Source organism: Histomonas meleagridis, assembly GCF_020186115.1.
Source record: "Histomonas meleagridis strain 2922-C6/04-10x chromosome Unknown contig_146, whole genome shotgun sequence".
NCBI lineage: Eukaryota > Parabasalia > Tritrichomonadida > Dientamoebidae > Histomonas > Histomonas meleagridis.
In genome coordinates this window covers 565,250-585,359 of record NW_027150775.1, presented here as the reverse complement: position 1 = coordinate 585,359, position 20,110 = coordinate 565,250, and the positions used below count along the sequence as shown (strand labels likewise).

The 20,110-nt window shown below is 28.1% G+C and overlaps 5 protein-coding genes across 5 annotated transcripts; 3 read left to right on the top strand and 2 right to left on the bottom strand.

The window, feature by feature from the left end:
• Nucleotides 1–6,366: 6,366 nt before the first annotated feature.
• GO595_001704 (Proteasome subunit beta type-5) lies at nucleotides 6,367–6,681 on the bottom strand (the record flags this gene model as incomplete). Its single annotated transcript, XM_067914532.1, has 1 exon — nucleotides 6,367–6,681. One exon carries the CDS (start codon nucleotides 6,679–6,681, stop codon nucleotides 6,367–6,369), a length of 315 nt encoding a protein of 104 aa, XP_067778280.1.
• Nucleotides 6,682–6,872: 191 nt separating this feature from the next.
• On the bottom strand, nucleotides 6,873–7,148 carry GO595_001703 (20S proteasome subunit beta 5; the record flags this gene model as incomplete). The annotated part of the gene is made up of 1 exon (XM_067914531.1): nucleotides 6,873–7,148. The coding sequence occupies one exon, from the start codon at nucleotides 7,146–7,148 to the stop codon at nucleotides 6,873–6,875; it is 276 nt and encodes a 91-aa protein (XP_067778279.1).
• A 766-nt stretch (nucleotides 7,149–7,914) lies between these two features.
• Nucleotides 7,915–11,094, top strand: GO595_001702 (DNA polymerase delta catalytic subunit; the record flags this gene model as incomplete). The annotated part of the gene is made up of 1 exon (XM_067914530.1): nucleotides 7,915–11,094. One exon carries the CDS (start codon nucleotides 7,915–7,917, stop codon nucleotides 11,092–11,094), a length of 3,180 nt encoding a protein of 1,059 aa, XP_067778278.1.
• A 623-nt stretch (nucleotides 11,095–11,717) lies between these two features.
• Nucleotides 11,718–12,755, top strand: GO595_001701 (uncharacterized protein; the record flags this gene model as incomplete). Its single annotated transcript, XM_067914529.1, has 1 exon — nucleotides 11,718–12,755. One exon carries the CDS (start codon nucleotides 11,718–11,720, stop codon nucleotides 12,753–12,755), a length of 1,038 nt encoding a protein of 345 aa, XP_067778277.1.
• Nucleotides 12,756–18,717: 5,962 nt separating this feature from the next.
• GO595_001700 (uncharacterized protein) lies at nucleotides 18,718–19,404 on the top strand (the record flags this gene model as incomplete). Its single annotated transcript, XM_067914528.1, has 1 exon — nucleotides 18,718–19,404. One exon carries the CDS (start codon nucleotides 18,718–18,720, stop codon nucleotides 19,402–19,404), a length of 687 nt encoding a protein of 228 aa, XP_067778276.1.
• Between the last annotated feature and the right edge of the window lie 706 nt (nucleotides 19,405–20,110).

Below are 20,110 nucleotides of genomic sequence, written 5' to 3'. Positions count from 1 at the left end.
TTCTCATTAATTCTCATGGTTTTATCAGTAATAATTGATTTCGAAGTATCAAAGTTAGCAAGTCTGTCTTCACCGACATTTTTTAATTCATTTAATACTAATAACATTTTACTTTCAACAACGCTGTTAAAATTACCTGTTAATTCACCTATTTGATTAATATTTTTTTCACTGTAACCTGCTAATAATTCGCATATAACGTCAGTGAATGTATTCTTACCAATACCTTGCAATCCTTTTAAAACAATTGCAGTTTCAGTTTTTTTACCGGGATTTTGTATTATATATGATACCCAATTTAATAAATAATTATATACATCATTATTGTTGTCAGCAATAACTTCTCTAATCATATTTAAGAAGTTATCTATTACAGACATATTAACATTATCAACAGTATTATATTTATAGCCTTGAAATATTGAAAATCCGTCTTTGTCATTATCATTATAATAGAATTTAATTCCTTTAATTGTTAATTTAGATTTATAAGCCAGAAAAGCCTTGTAAGCAGTGATTATTTTTCTAACATCTTTCCATAATTTAATCATTTTAAGCAATTTTTTCATATTAGAATTTGTCATATAACCAATAACATATTTATCATTATGTATATCAAATGTTTTAATAATAAACATTAAATTATTACTTTCTACAAATCTAATTACACGGGATAAATCTTCAACAACGTCTCTATAACATTTATATATATGTTTTTCTGCTTTAGAACTAATAGTTGTTATGCTAAAATTATCATTAAGGTCAATATTATGTATTATTACTTCATCAGCATTATTTTTAATGAATTTCTTATAATATTCTTCGTTATAAAGTTTGATTAGTTTAATTAAAACTCCGTAATGAGTTTGTAAATTACAATACCTTTTACGAGCTATGCTGTAATTAGATTTAGCATTAGGCGTTAAATTACAATTATTATATATAAAGTCATATGCTTCATTTATTATTTCATTTGGTAAACTGTTAATTGCTTGAAACAGTACATATAATGTAATTGTTTTTGATAATGATATATTACCAGAATCATTATGTATTTCGATTCCTTCTAAACCGTACATTAACGTACGTGCAAAACCGACAGTAATATTATCACTATTATCATATAACTCGATAATATTTTGAACTTCCTGTGGCTGTTCAATAGTTAATTTTATATCTAAATTCTTTAATATATCATTAACATTTTCGGTAATAATACTGTCATAATTACCTTCAATAAATTCATATGTTGAAATAGGTAATTTATGTGATGAATCTCTATATTTTGAACCCGCCATTACAATTAATGAACGTTTATTTTCATCATAACATTTAAATATATCTATATCAAATTCATTAGATTTATAACATTTAATCATTCTGTTATTATTAGCAATAAAATCATCTGTATTACAGTATATATGTATACCGCCTGAAGCTGTTTTTACAACAATATCATCATCAGATAACTTAGATAAAATATTATTACGTATTTTATCTTTAGTATCATTATCTAACGATTTGTTAATATCAATATCTATTATTGATAAATTTTTGACTTTATTATTTAATAAAGCCTTGCCTGTAACAGTATTTCTTCCGGGTTGTCTTTTGTCGTGTTTATTGTAATTATATAAGTTGATGATATTATCACCAAAACGTTCTTTTAATGTTGTCGTAGTCTGCGACATGATCTATTTTTATAGTAGAAAAAAAACTGAAATTATATAGAAACAATACTTATAAAAACAATATCTCAAACATAATACTTATAAACATATTATTTTTGAACATAATACTTATAAACATAATACTTATAAAAACAATACTTCAAACATAATACTTATAAAAACAATACTTCAAACATAATACTTATAAAAACAATACTTCAAACATAATACTTATAAAAACAATACTAATAAAAACAATACTTATAAAAACAATACTTATAAAAACAATACTTATAAAAACAATACTTATAAAAACAATACTTATAAAAACAATACTTATAAAAACAATACTTCAAACATATTATTTTTGAACATATATCGGTATGTGCGAAATCGGACAGACCTATTTTTCATAATATTATTTTTGAACATATATCTTCAAAAAGCCTTATTTTTAAAGGGTTATTATTAAAAAGTGCTTTTTTAAAAGACCCTGTTTTTGAGAACACTTATTTTTGATTGATATACAATGTGCAAAAAGTACGGTAAAATAGCCCTGAATTTATAATGTTTTTGGATGTTCTCCTTGTACCTACTTGTACCCGGGTCTGCAACATTACCTTAAAACTTACCCGCAACACGACAATTTACGCAATTACGCAACAAACAGTTATTTGTTGACGGCATTACATACATACAATAATATATATATATATATGTTGCTGTATGTCGTTTGCTAACAATTTCTATAATTATATACTCTCATTAAAGAACAAGGTAAGTACATAATATGTATATAATATATATGTCGACAGTTATATTGTTGACAGCTACATACATACAATAATAATAATATATATATATATGTTCTTCCCTGTTTCTCATATGAGACCTTATAATTATAGAAAATGTTAGCAAATAGCATTACGCAGTAATATATTGTTGCGTTCTTGCGTAAATTGTCGTGTTGCGGGTAAGTTTCAGAAGAATGCTGTCCCCCCCCAGAACATCCGAGAACAGAGTACACATAAAAACATTATAAATTTAAGGTTAATTTACTGTAACATTGAACTCTTCAAAAATTCAACTTTTAAAAACCTAATATTTCATTATTATCATGTAAGGACATATATTTCAAAAATTCAACTTTTAAAAACCTAATATTTTATTATTATCATGTAAGGACATATATTTCAAAATTTAACTTTTAAAAACCTAATATTTCATTATTATCATGTAAGGAAATATATTTCAAAATTCAACTTTCGAAAACCTAATATTTTATTATTATCATGTAAGGACATATATTTCAAAAAATTCAACTTTTAAAAACAAATCTGGCCTATGGCCACACACCGAGCTTTAGCTCGAAGTGTGATGAAAGGGGCTTGCCCCCTGGAGTCGCACTGTGTGTGTGTCTCTTATGTAAAATACACATTATAAAAATATCCTATACAAAGCTAAAATAAAACACGTATTTTGCCACAAATTTTTGTTAATTGAACATATAAATTACCCACGAATTTACCGTTATAAGAGCTAAAAGCTAAAACAAATTTTTTTCAGGAGACCTGACACCCCCCTTCCGAACCTGGCATCTTGGCAGCTCCATGTTGTTAGTATGCATAACCATATCATTGTAAAACTCATATTTTTGATAAAAATAAAAAATTATAGGTTTCATCATCAGAAACCCCGGATATTCATAACCTTTATATGATTCATTTAAATTACATGTCGAATTTTACATGTTTCTGAATGTCATCAATAATAATAGTATCATTAGATTTATTTCTGACTATATTTTTATTAGGATTATCTAAATATTTATTTAAATCATTAATTTCATTGTTAATTTTATCATATTCTAATAATATTTTTTCATGGATATTTTTAATAATATCAACTCTAGCGGCAATAAATTTATTTAGTCGGATTTATATTATGTAATTTCTTTAGATTACATGGTGGTATTTCATCATTAACAAATTTTATATTAGAAGAATTAACTATATTCAATTTTTCATCATAATATTTAATATTAACAAATATAATATATTGTTGGTGGTTGGGTTTTGCTTTTTTATCGAATTTTGTTCATGAATTATAATTATATTTAAAATTAACCATACTATATTTATCTGTATATTCACTTTTAATATAATTTTCAAAATCTTCCATATTTTTATGAAAATAAAAAAATTAAAATTGTATATCAAAAAAATTAATGTTTTATAAAAAATTTATTTATTAGGCTCGATACAATATTATCGGTCACACTGTGTTTTAGTGGGTGAAGTAATAGTAATTTTTCTAGCTTTGATCCAAATATTAAATCTAGCATGTTGATCAGTAAGTTTTCTATATTCTTTCCATAAATAATTTACATCAAAACAGCTTGCAGGAGATTCTTTAATTTATTCATAAAAATCATCCTTAGATATACCAGGAAATAACACTATATCACTTAATGTTCTTTTCAGATCTTTTGGTATCGATTTAACAGTTTGAACACATATGATAACATTAATATTGAAATGTCTTAATTTCTTCAATAATTTCATTAAATCAGTTTCTTTATTCTTTATTAATACATGATTAGCAAAATCATCTAATATTAATGACATTCTATGAGGATAAGTTTTCCAATTATAATATGCTAATTTTAATGATATATATTTTAATATTTTTTCTTTATTATTTATTTTATGTTTTGTAAAAATTCTATGTATTTCTTCATTAATATCTTTAAATTCACTATTCATATATTTATAAATAGAATTATTTTTCAAAACTCGTCTCATATATATTTATTTAAATAATCTAATAAAAATAATGAAATAAAGATGTAATTACTTGGTTAGATTCATTGAAACATATATTTGGTGAATATTCTATTGGTTGATATTGTAATAATAAAGATATGGAGAAATATGGATTTAGATATATCAAAATGGCCATATAAGAATATGGTACAAGGCAACCGATGGTGATCCTTATTTATCATCTCAGCATAAAACATTTTTTAATTAATATATTATAAAAGGTTGTTCTACAAATTATGCAAATCTAACTTCGAAAATTTGGCAGATATTAAATAAAGAAAATTTAATAATACCAATTGGTGATCCATTGCATCACTTAAAAAAATATTAGAAGTAGATATATTTCCCATGAAATCGAAATATTTCCAAACAGTAATCCAACAAAAAGTAAAAAGTATTCTGAATTTAAATAAAGCGCTTGATGATTCTTCTCATATTGGAAAGATGAGAGATAGTTATGTACTACGAATGTCTACATTTACAAATGTTATTTAATTGTCGAAAGCTGATTTGTATAGTGATGCATTCCTGTTTTTTATATTTAGTTGTTGGATTTCTTTGATTTTTAGCACAGAAATCACAATAGAATATATATTGTTTCTTGCTGAGATGAGAAAACACATAGCAAGAAAATATAATATTAATTTGCATATTCAAAAAAGAATTAATGATGGCGGTTGCAAGATAGATCAAATCTGCGATGAATCAGATAAAATCAATAAGCCAATGGATTGGTCTGTTCCTAATATTATCAATTTCTCTAAATAATTATGTAACCCATAAACGTCCGAATTTTTAAAATATGATATGAAAACTTTTATATCACAACTTGATGAAATTAGTTCTTTAGTTGATACACATTAATATAGCATCAATGAAACCGCAAATAGCGGAATCATTGCGCGGCTAATATATTTCAAAAAATAAGATATATAATGATGATTAAAACATCCATATTTTATTAAACAACTTTTTTTTGTTTTTAGAGCACTGCATGTTGTCCACTTTTCAAATAAATTTTTATAAATACCCCCACGATAAAGTGGACAGATTGCAGTACCCTTAATTTTCTGTTAAAAATGATCGTCGTGATCACTTTTCTCAAAAAGGATACTTTTTTCTGACCATACTCATAAAAAAGATATGTTTTCTCAAAAATGGCCATATAAAACCATATCAAATTTAATGATATATTATAATACATTGCAAAGTTTATCATATCAGAAAAGTAAATAAAAATTTCGTGTAATTTTCGAGATCTATCAAGTTTTTATTCTTATGTTTTGATTTTGGTTTGATCTCGAAATTGGCAGCAGATATATTCTCGAAAAATAAAGGTCACTTAGGATCTTATCTGTGCATTAATTATTTTTTTTAAATAAAAAATTATATCATTCCAATATTATATCTATCATTATAAAAAATGTCAAATCCTCTGGGAGACGTTAAGTCACTTCACCTATATACCTCTGTTACAACCGTTTAAAAACTTCATGAGACCGTTTTGAATTTTTTCGTAACCGTTTTGAATTTTTCAAATAAGATGTTAAAACTGTCAGTTTTACAGGTGTAAGCCTTGTTAGTGCCGTCCTCAATTTAACTTTATTTCACAGGAATTTTAAGTTATGGGTTTATAATGTCATTCAATAACATAGCCTAAGGTTATACCCATTGAGGTTATAAATTAACATTAATGATTCGACCAAGTTCATCATCACCACCTAGTGAAAACAATGGCGGAAACACAGAACGAGAATCAAAGTACAATTGCACCATATTTTAAATTTCTCTTCAATTTAAATAAAATTAATTTTCAAAATTTTATCATTCAAAAGCATATTTCACACCAAAAAATTAAAAAAGAACGGTATTTACTCAGGCATGTGTTCAAAGTCATGTAAATCTAATACATCAGTTTGTGATACATATTCTTTTCCAGCTGCAGTAATATGAACAACTGTAACACGTCCACCACTTCCTGAGTCCCTATATGTTGCATGATAGATAGCTTTTCGTCCAAGTGCGCAAGCTTCTTCTTTTGTCATATTTGATTTCCAGTCTGTATCTAAAACACCTAACGCGTAAGTTGAACCTGAACCAACAGAAAATCTGCTTCCTGCAATACGAGATCCATCATTGTCAACATAAAATATATGAGGACCTGTATTGTCATATCCACATATCATTTGAACCAATTGATAAGTCATAGCCTTTGTATTGATAAAGGTTATTAACAAGTATTTTTGAAGCAGCGGCAACTGTTAATGGTTGTTGATAGCGGAATTTGTGCAAACGATATATACGGCTAAGGTTACGAAGCCAATATTGACAATCAGCTGCACCACCTGCCATTGTACCAACCATGTTTGGTGCAATATCAAGAATCTTCATAACAGTTCCAGAGAAAAATAAAGGATCCACCTGTTGCACGAGAATCAACAGCAACAACAATACCACCATCATAAATGAAAGAGAGGCAAGTCGTACCGTGATAAGCTGCCATTCTTGTAGATCCAGCTGGATCATTAACATAATTGAAGTGAAGATGGTTCTTGATGAAAGCACATGGATCTGGTACATCAGCTGGTTGAAGTGGTGGGTCATTTTCATTTTTAATTTCATATGATGTTGATGGTAAATTAAGTGAGAACATTGACCAACTTTAGGATATAAGAAATGAATTTTCACATTACTCTGTTCGAACTATTATAAGAGACCGTTTTCGGATGAACCATTTGTTGAATTCCAGTCAAGAAGCAAAATAAACACCACATGCAAATATCTTTCATCCTTGCAAAAATCACTAGTTAAAATTTTATATTCTTTGTTAACAATAAATTAATAGAATCTTATTTCTTTTATAAAAATGTAAAACTTTATTATAGACGGATGCCCAAAAATAAAAATCAAATATTTTTTTGATTACCTGATACAATTCCTAAACACAATATTTTAAAAAATTTAAGGCGAATTATTTAATAAGGCCTACTTCAGTAATTCAAGAGATATTGGAAACCATTCATCTTCTATGTGATATTGTTTAATCTCAGTGAGAAGTTTTTTGATAAAAGAAGTATTAGCAGCTAATAGGATTGCCTAGAAGTTCCACCAACTAACATATTTTTTAAAATTAACTGACCAAAAAATTAAATTCTACCACAAATTTTACTTATCGAACCACATATTAAAAAGGACTAAGTGAAGCTCTTTGTTCAATTGTTTCCTGTTCTTTTCTTCACAATAACATTTTAATTAATAAACAATTATCACAAAAAAGCTTTCTTTTAGTTTTCTTTCTCATCTTTTTGCTTTTAATGTGATAAGCCAAAATAAACTTTAAGCCATCTTATGATTACTTAAGTTTTTCTTTATTTTTGGGGAAGTCCCCCCAACCGTTTACGTTTATTTATTTCGAAAGGATGGAAACAAAAGCATGGCCATGCGTTTTCACATCCAAAGGAAGTAAAATTCCAGACTTCCCTGAAAAGTGGGGACGTCCTGAAATCGATGTTACAAAAATCGGAGATATAGATTTCTGTGCAATTGATATTGATTACAGACAAGTTCAAAACCCGAATAAACATTATGATAGCCGAACATCAGGACCAGTTGCTGTTATTGATATTCATGGTGTTGATAAAGAAGGTCATAGTATTTGTGCTCATGTACATAATTTTGAACCTTACTTTTATACATCAATACCAAAAAATTTCTCAGCAGATAAAATACCAGAAGTGAAAAGAATTTTAAATGAAAGTATGGCCAAACAAGTCAAAGATCAAACATCTGCTATCAGAAAAGTTGAAATAGTTGACAAGAAAAGTATCATGGGATATCACCCTACATCAGAGAGGTTTCTTAAGATCACTACTTTAATGCCATCATATGTTGCTACATGTCGTCGAGTAATTGAAATCGAATCAAATCGACTATTTCCAGGTTTTAAATCAATGTCATATGAATCCAATGTTGACTTTGTTATTCGTTTTATGGATGACAGATCAATTACAGGGTGTTCTTGGGTCACAATTCCAGATGGCAAATACACAATTATTCCAATCAAAGAACGTAAAACATTTTCACAGATAGAACTTGATACTGGCTATGAGAGCCTCATTCACCATGACACAGAAGGCGAATGGATGACCATGCCACAGTTACGAATATTATCATTTGATATTGAAGTCGGAGGTGAACAAGACCATTTTCCGACACCAGAACAAGATCCTGTCATTGACATTTGTGTTTATACCCAAACCTTAGGAGATCCCGAACCATCATTTTCTGCTGGATTTGTTCTCAACACCTGTTCTCCAGTTGCAGGTTCAGCGTTATATCAATTTGAGCTTGAGCGCGATCTTCTTTTAGCCTTTCAAAAACTCATACGGTTTTATGATCCAGATATCATCACTGGGTACAACATCGAAAACTTTGACTGGCCGTACTTAGTCAACAGAGCTAATGCCATTGGCTGTAAAGAATTTGCTGAGTTAGGACGATATCGCGGCGAAATCAGCAAAGTGAAAGATGCCAAAAAAGCCATCAAAGCATTAGGCAAAAGAGATGGCAAAGAAGTACCTATACCGGGCGTCATTAACTTTGACATGTATATTTCCATTAGTTTAGATTATAAGTTCCGATCATATTCTCTTAACTATGTCTCTGCTCATTTCTTAGGTGATCAAAAAGAAGATGTCCATTATTCTATGATCTCTAAACTTCAAAAAGGGACAGCACAAGATCGAAATCGATTAGCAGTGTATTGTTTGAAAGATGCATTTTTACCATTACGATTAATGACGAAATTATTAACATTATATACATCTATTGAATTGTCACGTGTTTGTAAAGTTCCATTAAAATATTTATTATCACGTGGACAACAAATTCGAGTATTCTCACAACTATTATCAAATGCTAACAAACGTGGTATGATAATACCATTTTATTCACGGCCAAATATTGAAGGATCTATGGGAGATGAAGATGATCGAGGCGTAGGTTATAAAGGAGCTACAGTCATTGAACCTAAAGTTGGGTATTATACTAATCCAATTCCAACATTAGATTTTGCTTCACTATATCCATCTATAATGATATCACATAACATATGTTATTGTACATTGGTATTTGGTAATAGTAATAATGATATTAATGATACTGAACAATATGAAAGATCACCAGAGCCGGGCGTAGCATTTGCACGGAAAGAAGTTATCAAAGGAGTATTACCAGAAATTCTAGAAGGGTTATTAAGTGCGCGAGCTAAAGCTAGAGCCGATATTAAGAATGAGACTGATCCATTACGAAAGAACGTTTTAAATTGTCGACAACTTGCATTAAAAGTCTCTGCAAATTCAGTATATGGATTTACAGGAACTACAAAAGGTAAATTACCATGTTTAGAGATTAGTAAGTCGATTACATCATATGGACGTCAAATGATTCAACAAACACAAAACACAGTTATACAAAAGTATAATATAACAAATGGTTATAAGTTTAATGCCGAAATAGTTTATGGAGATACTGATTCAGTTATGGTTAACTTTGGTAATATATCATTAGCAGAAGCTATAGAGTTAGGACAAGATGCCGCTAAATATGTAACAGAATCATTTCCAAAGCCAATTCGATTAGAATTCGAAAAAGTATATCAGCCATATTTACTTATCTCTAAGAAACATTACGCAGGTTTGTTACATCATACAGCAGATCCTAACGAAGATTGTCCAATCGATGCAAAAGGTATTGAAACAGTACGACGAGATAATTGTCGATTAGTACAAAACTTATTACAAAAAGCATTAGACTTCTTATTAATTAAACGTGATAAAGAAAAGGCAATTCAAATAGTGAAAAGCGCAGTCTCCGATTTATTAAATGATCGAATTGATATGTCGTTCTTAGTCATCACTAAAGCCATTTCCAAAGAAGATTATAAAGGGAAACAACCACATACAGAGTTAGTCGAAAGGATGAAAAAGAGAGATCCGAAGAGTCAACATTATCATTTAGGCGATCGAGTCCCATTCATCATCACAACTGGACAAGCTAATGCACGCGCATGTGATAAAAGTGAAGACCCGATATATGCCATGAAGAATGGGTTACAAATCGATACAAAGTATTACTTAGAAAACCAATTACGGAAACCTTTGCTAAGATTGTTCACTCCAATTATGGGAGAATCGAAAGTAGAAAGTTTACTGAAAGGTGATCATACATTACATGTGAAACACGCGCCTTTAAGAATAGTCGAAGGGAAACAAAAGAAGAATACGCTGCTGGGGTTCGTGCAGATACAGGAGACGTGTCTGTGCGGGAAGGCGGCTGTCGCAAAGGGTAAGAAGCCAGTGTGCTCCCAATGCGCAAATAGAGTGACAGAGATATACCAGGAAAAGCTGAAGGAGTACAGATACGCTGAAGAGGAGCACACAAAGCTGTGGACGCAGTGCCAGAGATGCCAGAAGTCGCTCGTGAACCCAAACATTTGCACAGCAACGGACTGCCCGATATTTTATAGAAGAACGAAAACGCAGTTGGACTTGGAGGACACATACAAACAGTTATTGAAATTTGATAAATTGATTGATTAAAGAAATTATTTATACGTTTTGGTGAACAATTTCTTTTGATTTTGCTCAAAGGAATTAAAGGCGAAACTTATGATAAAACTTTTTGAACATTTGAAGGATACAATTTCTTTGATTTAGTGTTGAATGTAAATATGTATACAGAGAAAGCGGTTGACGAAAGCAAAAAAATTAATGAAAAAATAATTTAATATTTCATGCAAATAAATGTTAAATGCATGAGTTACATTATTTTTCAATATTTTGATTAATAAAATGTGTTCTATGATACATAACATTAAATATCGGCAATTTTATTTATCGTAATCTGTTTACTAGCTTAAATAAACTTATTGTCAACAGTTTTTTGTTATGTTTATATTTATGAATAAGTTTCTGATTATTGTGATGATATTTAAAATAAATTTGATTTTTTTTTTTTTAATCTTAATAATATATTAATAAAAACAAACATAATAATTTAATCTAAAAAATGAAGTAGTGTAATTATTTAATATAAGATGTCTGTAATAAATGCAGGAAAAGATTTTAGACGTTGCGAAAATTTTCAACAAAAACATAAATTGAAGACAGATATGAATTTGCATAAAAATTTTATTTCAATATCAAAGATTTTGTGATTTTAGATGTCATTGGTTGTTGCAGGGTATAACTCCTCATATCAACTTGCAACAGAAAGTAATGGACGGGACAATGAAGATGATCCATGTGTGATTGAACCAAAAGTTATTGATATTGAAACATCAAATCTTCTTTTTATTTCACTTGGATGTGATCATACATTATTTTTATATAGCGATGGAACTGTTTATGGTGTAGGAGCAAAACAATTCTTTTTAGAGAAAGGAGAAGGAAACTCAAAAATACCAATTTTAATTCCAATTCCAAATAATGAACCTGTGAAATGGGTTTATGCTGGAATGAAATTTTCGGCGTTTTTAACTGTTAATGGTAATGTTTATTTACATACTGGGAAATTATTGATGAAAAATATTGTATACTTATCAGGAGCTGCAAGTAAGCCATACATGATCGACAAAGACGGAGTAATCCACAAGTTGAAAAAGATCCATACACCGGATGTCGTTTTACATTTCCAACTTCCAATGCCAGCATATGATGTTTGTGGTGGAAAGAAAAGCGCTTTAGCAATTTCAACTCAAGGAAAGCTTTATGGATACTACACAATGAACCCAAGAGGTCGTAAAGATTTTGAACTTATTTGTGAATTATCGAGTTATAATTTTAAACGCGTTTTTGGTCGTGCTGAATTAATTGGAGCGCTGAGAGAGGATGGTGTAGGATACATCGCTAACGTACCTAAGGTAAAAAAGTTGAAGGTACATCCATCTGATGGTCAAAAGATTGAGTCAATGGAATTTGGTTACTGTACTTGTTTCATTACATATGAGGGTGGTGATATTCATTGTTTTGGAAATAATGGATCTGCACAATTAATGCTTGGCCGGAAAAGTGAAAGAGAAAATATTCAACCATTAAATTTTAGTGATTCAATTAGACACATTTTTACTGGAAATTGTCATACAATAGTAGCATTATGTGAGTTGAAATATTTGCATCCTGGTATGGCTTATTTCGAGGTTGGGAAAAGCGAAAACAGCGCTAAATCAGTCGAAAAATTATTGAAATTTTTAAACGAATAAAACCGCTTCCACAAAAATTCGATCAAAAAGTGGAATTGAATGTTTGGAATCATTTTTGTTAAATTTCGCACCTTGCCAAGAGTTTTGGATAAATGACTTTTTTAAACATTACCTAGTGTATATATAAAAGAGAATTCGGTTATTTTAAAAGTTCGTTAAAAATTTTTCTATGTTTAAGCTGATGGCATTTACAAATTTGATTAATAAAGTTTATTAGTAGACTAAAAAAGAGAAACCAACTGTTTTGAACCTTTTTAACGTTTAAAAAATAAGTAAATCCTAATAGTATTTATAAATTTTTATTGAAATAAACGGCTAGCCTCAGTTTTTCTAAATGAACTCCATTCGGAACAAGAGTCAAAACAATATTACTACAAATTCCAACTGTATGGAATTACTTATTTCGCTCCAACAAATCATACTTAATTTAACTGAAAAAAACATTGATTCTTCAGTTCAAAACACAATGAAATTTTTTGATACAAATATCCCATTTACATTTGATATTATTATAGGAAATTTAATTTATTATGGATTTCTCACACAAAGATATGAAATCGATTTATATATAAATTATATGGAATTAGTTCAATCAAAAGAAGAGGAAATTTTCAAAAGAACTCCAAATATTATTCCAATATTTATTAATATTATTTTTAAAATCAAATCACAAGAATCATATTATTTAATAGAGAAAATGATTGAAAAAAATTTTGTTGATTCAAGTATAACCAAAAACATTTCTTCAAATTATTTTGCGCATTATAAAATAAAAAAAGAAATTATTAAGCCATGTCACGATGAGTATAGTCCTAAATTTTATGATCCATTCATAAAAACTTTCATAAAAAATTATCAAAAACTTTCGAATAATGATTGGGAACTTCATAAGCAATATGTTAAAGAAGGAGTTAATCCAAGTGAAATATTAAAAATAATTCGAAATGATGAAATCGATAAACTTCAAGAAATATCATCACAAAATGATTTTAATTTTAATCAAAGAATTAAACCATCACTATATGAAAGATATTCACTTATTAATGAAAAATATAAATCTATTACATTAATTGATTATGCAGCTTTTTTTTCTGCTGTTAAATGTTTTAAATATTTATTACTTAATGAAGCAAATTTAAGAAATACTGGTAAATATGCAATTGCAGGTGGAAATCTTGAAATTTTTCATTTATGTTTACAAAATAATACAAAATTTTATGATTCATATGAAACAGCAATAGAGTTTCATCGGAACGAAATCTTTAAATATATTTATGAAAATAAAATTGAGACAATTAATAATATGGAGCCATTAGGAATAAAATGTGTTTTGTGTAATAACTATGAAATCTTTTCATTTTTACTTCAAGAAGGATTGAAAATTAATGATACTATAATTAATGAAGCTGCAAAAATTGGAAATTTATATCTTATTAAATTTTTTATTGAAGTAAAACCAATTCCAAAAAATATCATAGTCTTTTCTGCAATATCAGGAAATATCGAACTTGTTAAATTTATTATGGAACAAAAAGGTATATATCTAAATACATAAGGCGTATCTTTGTTTAAGTTGAGATTTGTTTGAAAAATTTGGATTTTTAACGTAATATTTGGTAATTGTTTAAAATATTTACATCAGCACTTATCAATGCAGCTGAAAATGGTTATACTGAAATTGTTAAATTGTTTCTTGAAAAAAGTTCTGCTAATGTTAAAGATGTTTACTAGTTTTAATTATTATTTATTTTGTATTTTTGGAATTTTAAAATAATATTTGGAAATTATTTGATTTACTTCAAGAAGCATTTATCATTGCATCTAAAAATGGGTACATAGAAATAGTTAAATTACTTCTTAATCAAGAAGGAATTGATATTAATGCAAAAGATATTTATTTATTTTAATTAAAATTTATTTTAAAAATTTTGGATTTAAAAATAATATTTGGAAATTATTTAAATTATATGATACAGCACTTACATTAGCAACAGAAAATAATCATATAGATGTAATTAAATTACTTTTTGAGAAAAAAGAAACTGATGTAAATCTTAAAAATATTTATTTATTTTATTTAATATTGATTTTAATAGTTTAAAATCCCAAAATTTTGTTTGGAAATTATTAAATATATTTGAAACAACACTTATAATTGCATCCAAAAAAGGTTATTATGAAATAGTTCAATTTCTTCTTGAACAAGAAGGAATTGATATTAATGTTAAAGATATTCATTTGTTTTATTTAAAATTTATTTAAAAAATTTCGGATTTAAATATAATATTTGGAATTTATTTAAATTATTTAATACAGCGCTTATTAAAGCATCTTCAAAGGATTACATAGAAATAGTTAAATTACTTCTTAAACAAAAAGGAATTGAGCTAAATGTTAAAAATATTCAATAATTTTATTAAATATTTGTTATAACAATTTCATGTTTCAAAATAATATTTGGAAACTATTTAAAAAATTTAAAACAGCACTTATGAAAGCAACTAAAGAAGGAGCCAAAAAAGTTGTCAAATTACTTCTTGAACAAAAAGAGATAGATCTTAATCCTGTAGATATTTTTATGTTTTATTTAAAATCTTTTTAAAAAAACATAATATTTTGATATATTATTTGGAAATTATTTTATAAATTTAATACATTACTGATGTTAGCATCAATAAATCAACATAATTATATAGTTAAATTACTTCTTGAACAAAAAGGAATTGATATTAATGGTAAAAATATTTTTTTATTTAATTTAATATATTTAATAATAATTTGATATATCAAAATAATATTTAAAAATTATTTAAATTACACAAAACAGCACTTATGTTGGTTGTCGATAAAAATATTATAGAAATAGTTGAATTACTTGTTGAACAAAAAGAAATTGATATTAATGATAAAGATATTTTTTTATATTATAAAATATTTAATTTGAAAATTTTCAATTTAGAAAAAATATTTGGAAATTATTTGGATCATTTTATACAGCACTTATTTTAGCATCTTTAAAAGGCCACATAGAAATCGTGAAAATACTTCTTGCAAAAGAAGGAATCAATGTTAATGCTAAAAACATTTAAATGTTTTATTTAACGTTTTTTTATTTGATTTTATATTTCATTCTAATATTTGGAATTTTTTCATATTATATCGCACAGCACTTATTTATTCAGTCATAGAGTGTAAAATAGAAATAGTTAAATTACTTCTTGAACAAAAAGATATTAACATTAATGAAAAAGATATTAATTTATTTTTCTTAATATTAATTTTAATCATCTTATGTTTCAAAATAATATTTGGAAATTACTTAAATTACATAAGACAGCGCTCATGACAGCATCACAAAAAGGTTATACAGAAATAGAGAAATTACTTCAACAGCAAAAATGAAAATTAATAATAAAAAATAATATATGCATGGCAACATCTCTAAAAAGGTGCAATATTGGATTCTTGGTCTATTTATCAATAAACACCAAAAAGATTTTTATTTTCCCATCATATTTCATTGATGAAAACATCATGAGCTATTTATGTACTATAAGTTTTAAAATGCATTATCAAAAAAAAAAAAAAAAAAAGATTAATTTTTTTATTAATAAGATCAGTCTAAAATTTTTGTACAAAACGCTGATATTGCTCCATCACAAGAGTATCCATAGCTTATGTGTAATTAATAACCTGAATTTAAATCAAATTTCAAATAATCATTTTTACTGATTTCCCCTCAATTAGTGAAGTGCATTGTAAAAATTAGTCAGAGCATTGTATACTTTAATTATTTTCGCAAAATTCAGCTCTTGATCCCCACGATATCTATTCGCTAAAATACCGAATAAGACTTTTAAGCATTCAAAAAAGTTTTCGACAATAATAACACGATCGAACCCAATGGTATTGTTATAGTTCTTTCCTTGCTCAGTGAGTTCTTTTGCGACATATTTTCTTAATGTGACAATTGCTTCGGCGTAACCTTGTGAATTTAGCCCGGTGTAGTCTTTATCAAATAAAACTTGATAATGAAACCTTCCAACAACTCAATTGGGGAAAATTCGGGTATAAGTTAATAGTTGATTAAGCCAGTTGCTCGCATTAAATACGGGACATGTTATGATCAGACACATTTGTAAATCCAAAGAATGATGTACATATCCCGCTTGGACCAACCAATGCCTGTAATTTGACGCCATAGTATCCATGCTTGGGCGACCGATTTTTTCGTTGATCTTCATGTTCTCCAGGTTTTTGATTTTCTCCCCCTACATTTGGCAGTTAAATAATTTGAACATATATTTGATTAAATTCATCAACAGTAAACCTTGTCAACTCCTTGAATGCATTTTCTACTTGTGTTGCCATATCAATAGCGATCTCTTTTTCTTCTTGAATTCTTCCTCCCTTTGATGAAACATTTTATTAAATTCTTGGAAGATATTAAAATTCATCTGATGCAATGATATCTAAAATTTGGAAATTGAATTTGATCAGATCTTGAATAACAAAATTTAGGAAATTATTTTTTTTAGATTTATTAAAATTTTAGCAAATGTAAAAGAATCTTTTTCTATTGGTCGCATTGGATTGATTGATTTAGAGCACTTCTTGGTAGAATTATATTAGTATCTAATACTCATAAGCGACAAAAATTCGATTACTTGACAAGTAAACAAATACCACATAAATGGATTGATACAGGTATTACGCAAGAAGGCATTTTAAGGATGGAAAATGAAATGTGTTTCAATTATTTTAATACTATTTATAAGAGTCAGTAAATTAACAGTTTTCCAAGCATCGAAATTAACGGACACCTTTATCGTTTTAAATAATTTGGGACACCCTTATTGTAGGATTTATGAAATGTTATATGAAATCCCAAATGGAATGGATCAAAGAATCAAGTCTTAAAATACAGTATGACTTGAACAGATGGTTTACAAACCCAAAACATGATGAAGTTGGAACCCAACAAGTAAAGCAAAGGAAAGTTAATCAAGAATCATTGCAGCTTCTCAGCTCAATTTTATATAATTTTTCTCAGCTCGATATTTTCAAGCGTCTTTCTTCGGAGTACAAACTATTGAACAAAATTTACACACAGTCAAAACATCAAATACGAAGTTTTCCTTATCTTCGAACATTAAAAAAACTCAGGCAAATATTAAAAAAATTCCAATCTCTCAAACTATCTGAAATATGTGCAGACATTTCCATGACTAAGCTTTCACCAGGCTCACTTTTGATTTATCCTTCATTCATATCTCTTCAATGGCGATGCTTAGCCTGTATCGAGCTTCTGTTTTCAATTATTGACATGTCCAAAAATTTAATTGAACAGCTAACACAAGAAATGCATCCTTCTTTGTTTTTGCATTTTCCAGTAATATATACTTCTCTTTCAGCTTCCATTGCCGTTCTTTCTGAAGAACTATCACAGAAGACAGTTGATGTGTTTTGCCAACTTGCTACAATTGATCATGAAAAATTGATTAATTTTCCAGATATCGAAAACACTACATTTGCTCCGATTCCTTGGAATGAGGCTTTTCACAGCAGGCAAGTGAATATTGCTCCAGTAAATGTAACAAAAATACCAACTCCTCAACCATCAATAACTAAAATTAATTTAGAAATTAAGGCGAAGCCAATAAGTCAACTTCGGAGCAAAGGCCCTTCTGTCTCAAAGCCAAAATCGTCACTGGACTCGCTTGGGTTCTGAAAATCTATGTAATATAAATTAGAATCAATAAAATAGAAAGTTGCTTGTTTTATTTCAATGCCAATGTCTGCATTATTAAGTGATGATTTTTTCTCGGATTTAATTTTAAGAAGAAACAAAAAATTTTAATTTTTTTAATTAAGACAACCGTTAATAATTTTTCAATTTTTTACAACAATAAAACCGTCACATTAACGGTTTTCACACCGCAAAATGAGTTTCTTCAATAAGATGCGCCATTTCCCAGAGTTTCATGAAACAGTGACTTCTGTTGAGTCACAAAAGAAGGCAGAACAAATAATGATTGATGGAAACACAAAAGCCTTTAGTGAAGATTTCAAAACTTTTGCAAGTCAGCAACTAGGAGATTTACAAACAGGTTTAAAAGATATAGTAGAATGCGGAATCCAAGAAACAAATATCATTAAGGATAGCTTTGTTGCCGTTTCCAATTTTGCTAATGATTTACAACCGTTGCTTCACCAAGAAATTGAAATCAACAAGTGGAGAGACCTCTGCAAGCAAGCCCAAGAGATAGCCAAGAAAAGCAGAGAAGATGCTAAAAAGAAAGAAGCTGCGTATAACAAAGCTAAAGCATCAGGTAAAGTACCTGACATAACTAAAGCAGAGGCAGCATTTTCCACTGCTCAAAGAAAGGCAGAAGAAGACACAAATAGTGCAAATGATCAACAAAAATCATTAGAAGAGAAAGAACAACCATATAAAGAACAGTTTATCGAATCATTCGTAACACCAATGACAGCTGTTATAAATCTAAGAATCCAAGAAGCAGAAAAAATGTTGAAACTTGCAGATCAATTCGATGAAGCCATTGCAAAAGTTAACGATTTTCATGATGAGCAAATCGACCGCTACAAGCAAAGGTATCAAAAGTTGTGCCAAGTGGTTGTCGAGTAAAATCAAAAGTAAAAACCAACAACTTTAACTTAAAAAACATTTTTAACACCTAAATGCATTTTAAAAGTGATTTCCTATGTTTAGTTACTTCTTATGTTTGCTATAAATTCAAATTTCATCAAATGTGAATATATAAAAAAAATTGTTTTTGGCGTTTGTAACAATTGGTCTCAATAAGTATTTTTTTATTTGTAATGAAATATAGTTTTGATGAATTTAATAACAAATATAGCAAAAAATCTAAAAGAAAAAATTCAAATTAATTCACTATTTTACACAAAACTGAAAAATTTAATGGAATAACCGTGAAACTTTGAATTGACAACGATTATTTCCTTGTCCTACCAACAAAGTGAATTCTACAACATTCCTTGAGCAATTTAGAAATAGACCTGATAAGGACTCAAATTTCTTTTATGGACTAGAACAAAATGATCCTGTTTCTTCTTTTCTTTTTTACCGAAATCAACCAAAAAATCCAGAAAATCAAATTTTTCGTCATAACCTATCTGAGAATGTTTTTTCATTCTATCAAAACTCAAATATCGAAATTAAAGCGCCACCTCATTTAGCCGAATATTCAAATACATTTCAAAAATTATTTTTTTCAATGATAGAACAATATACAACACGTGTTTCTACCACCAAATTTATGTGCGACTTATGTAATGAATCCATTTCCTATAATGAAAAAGAAAATCATTTT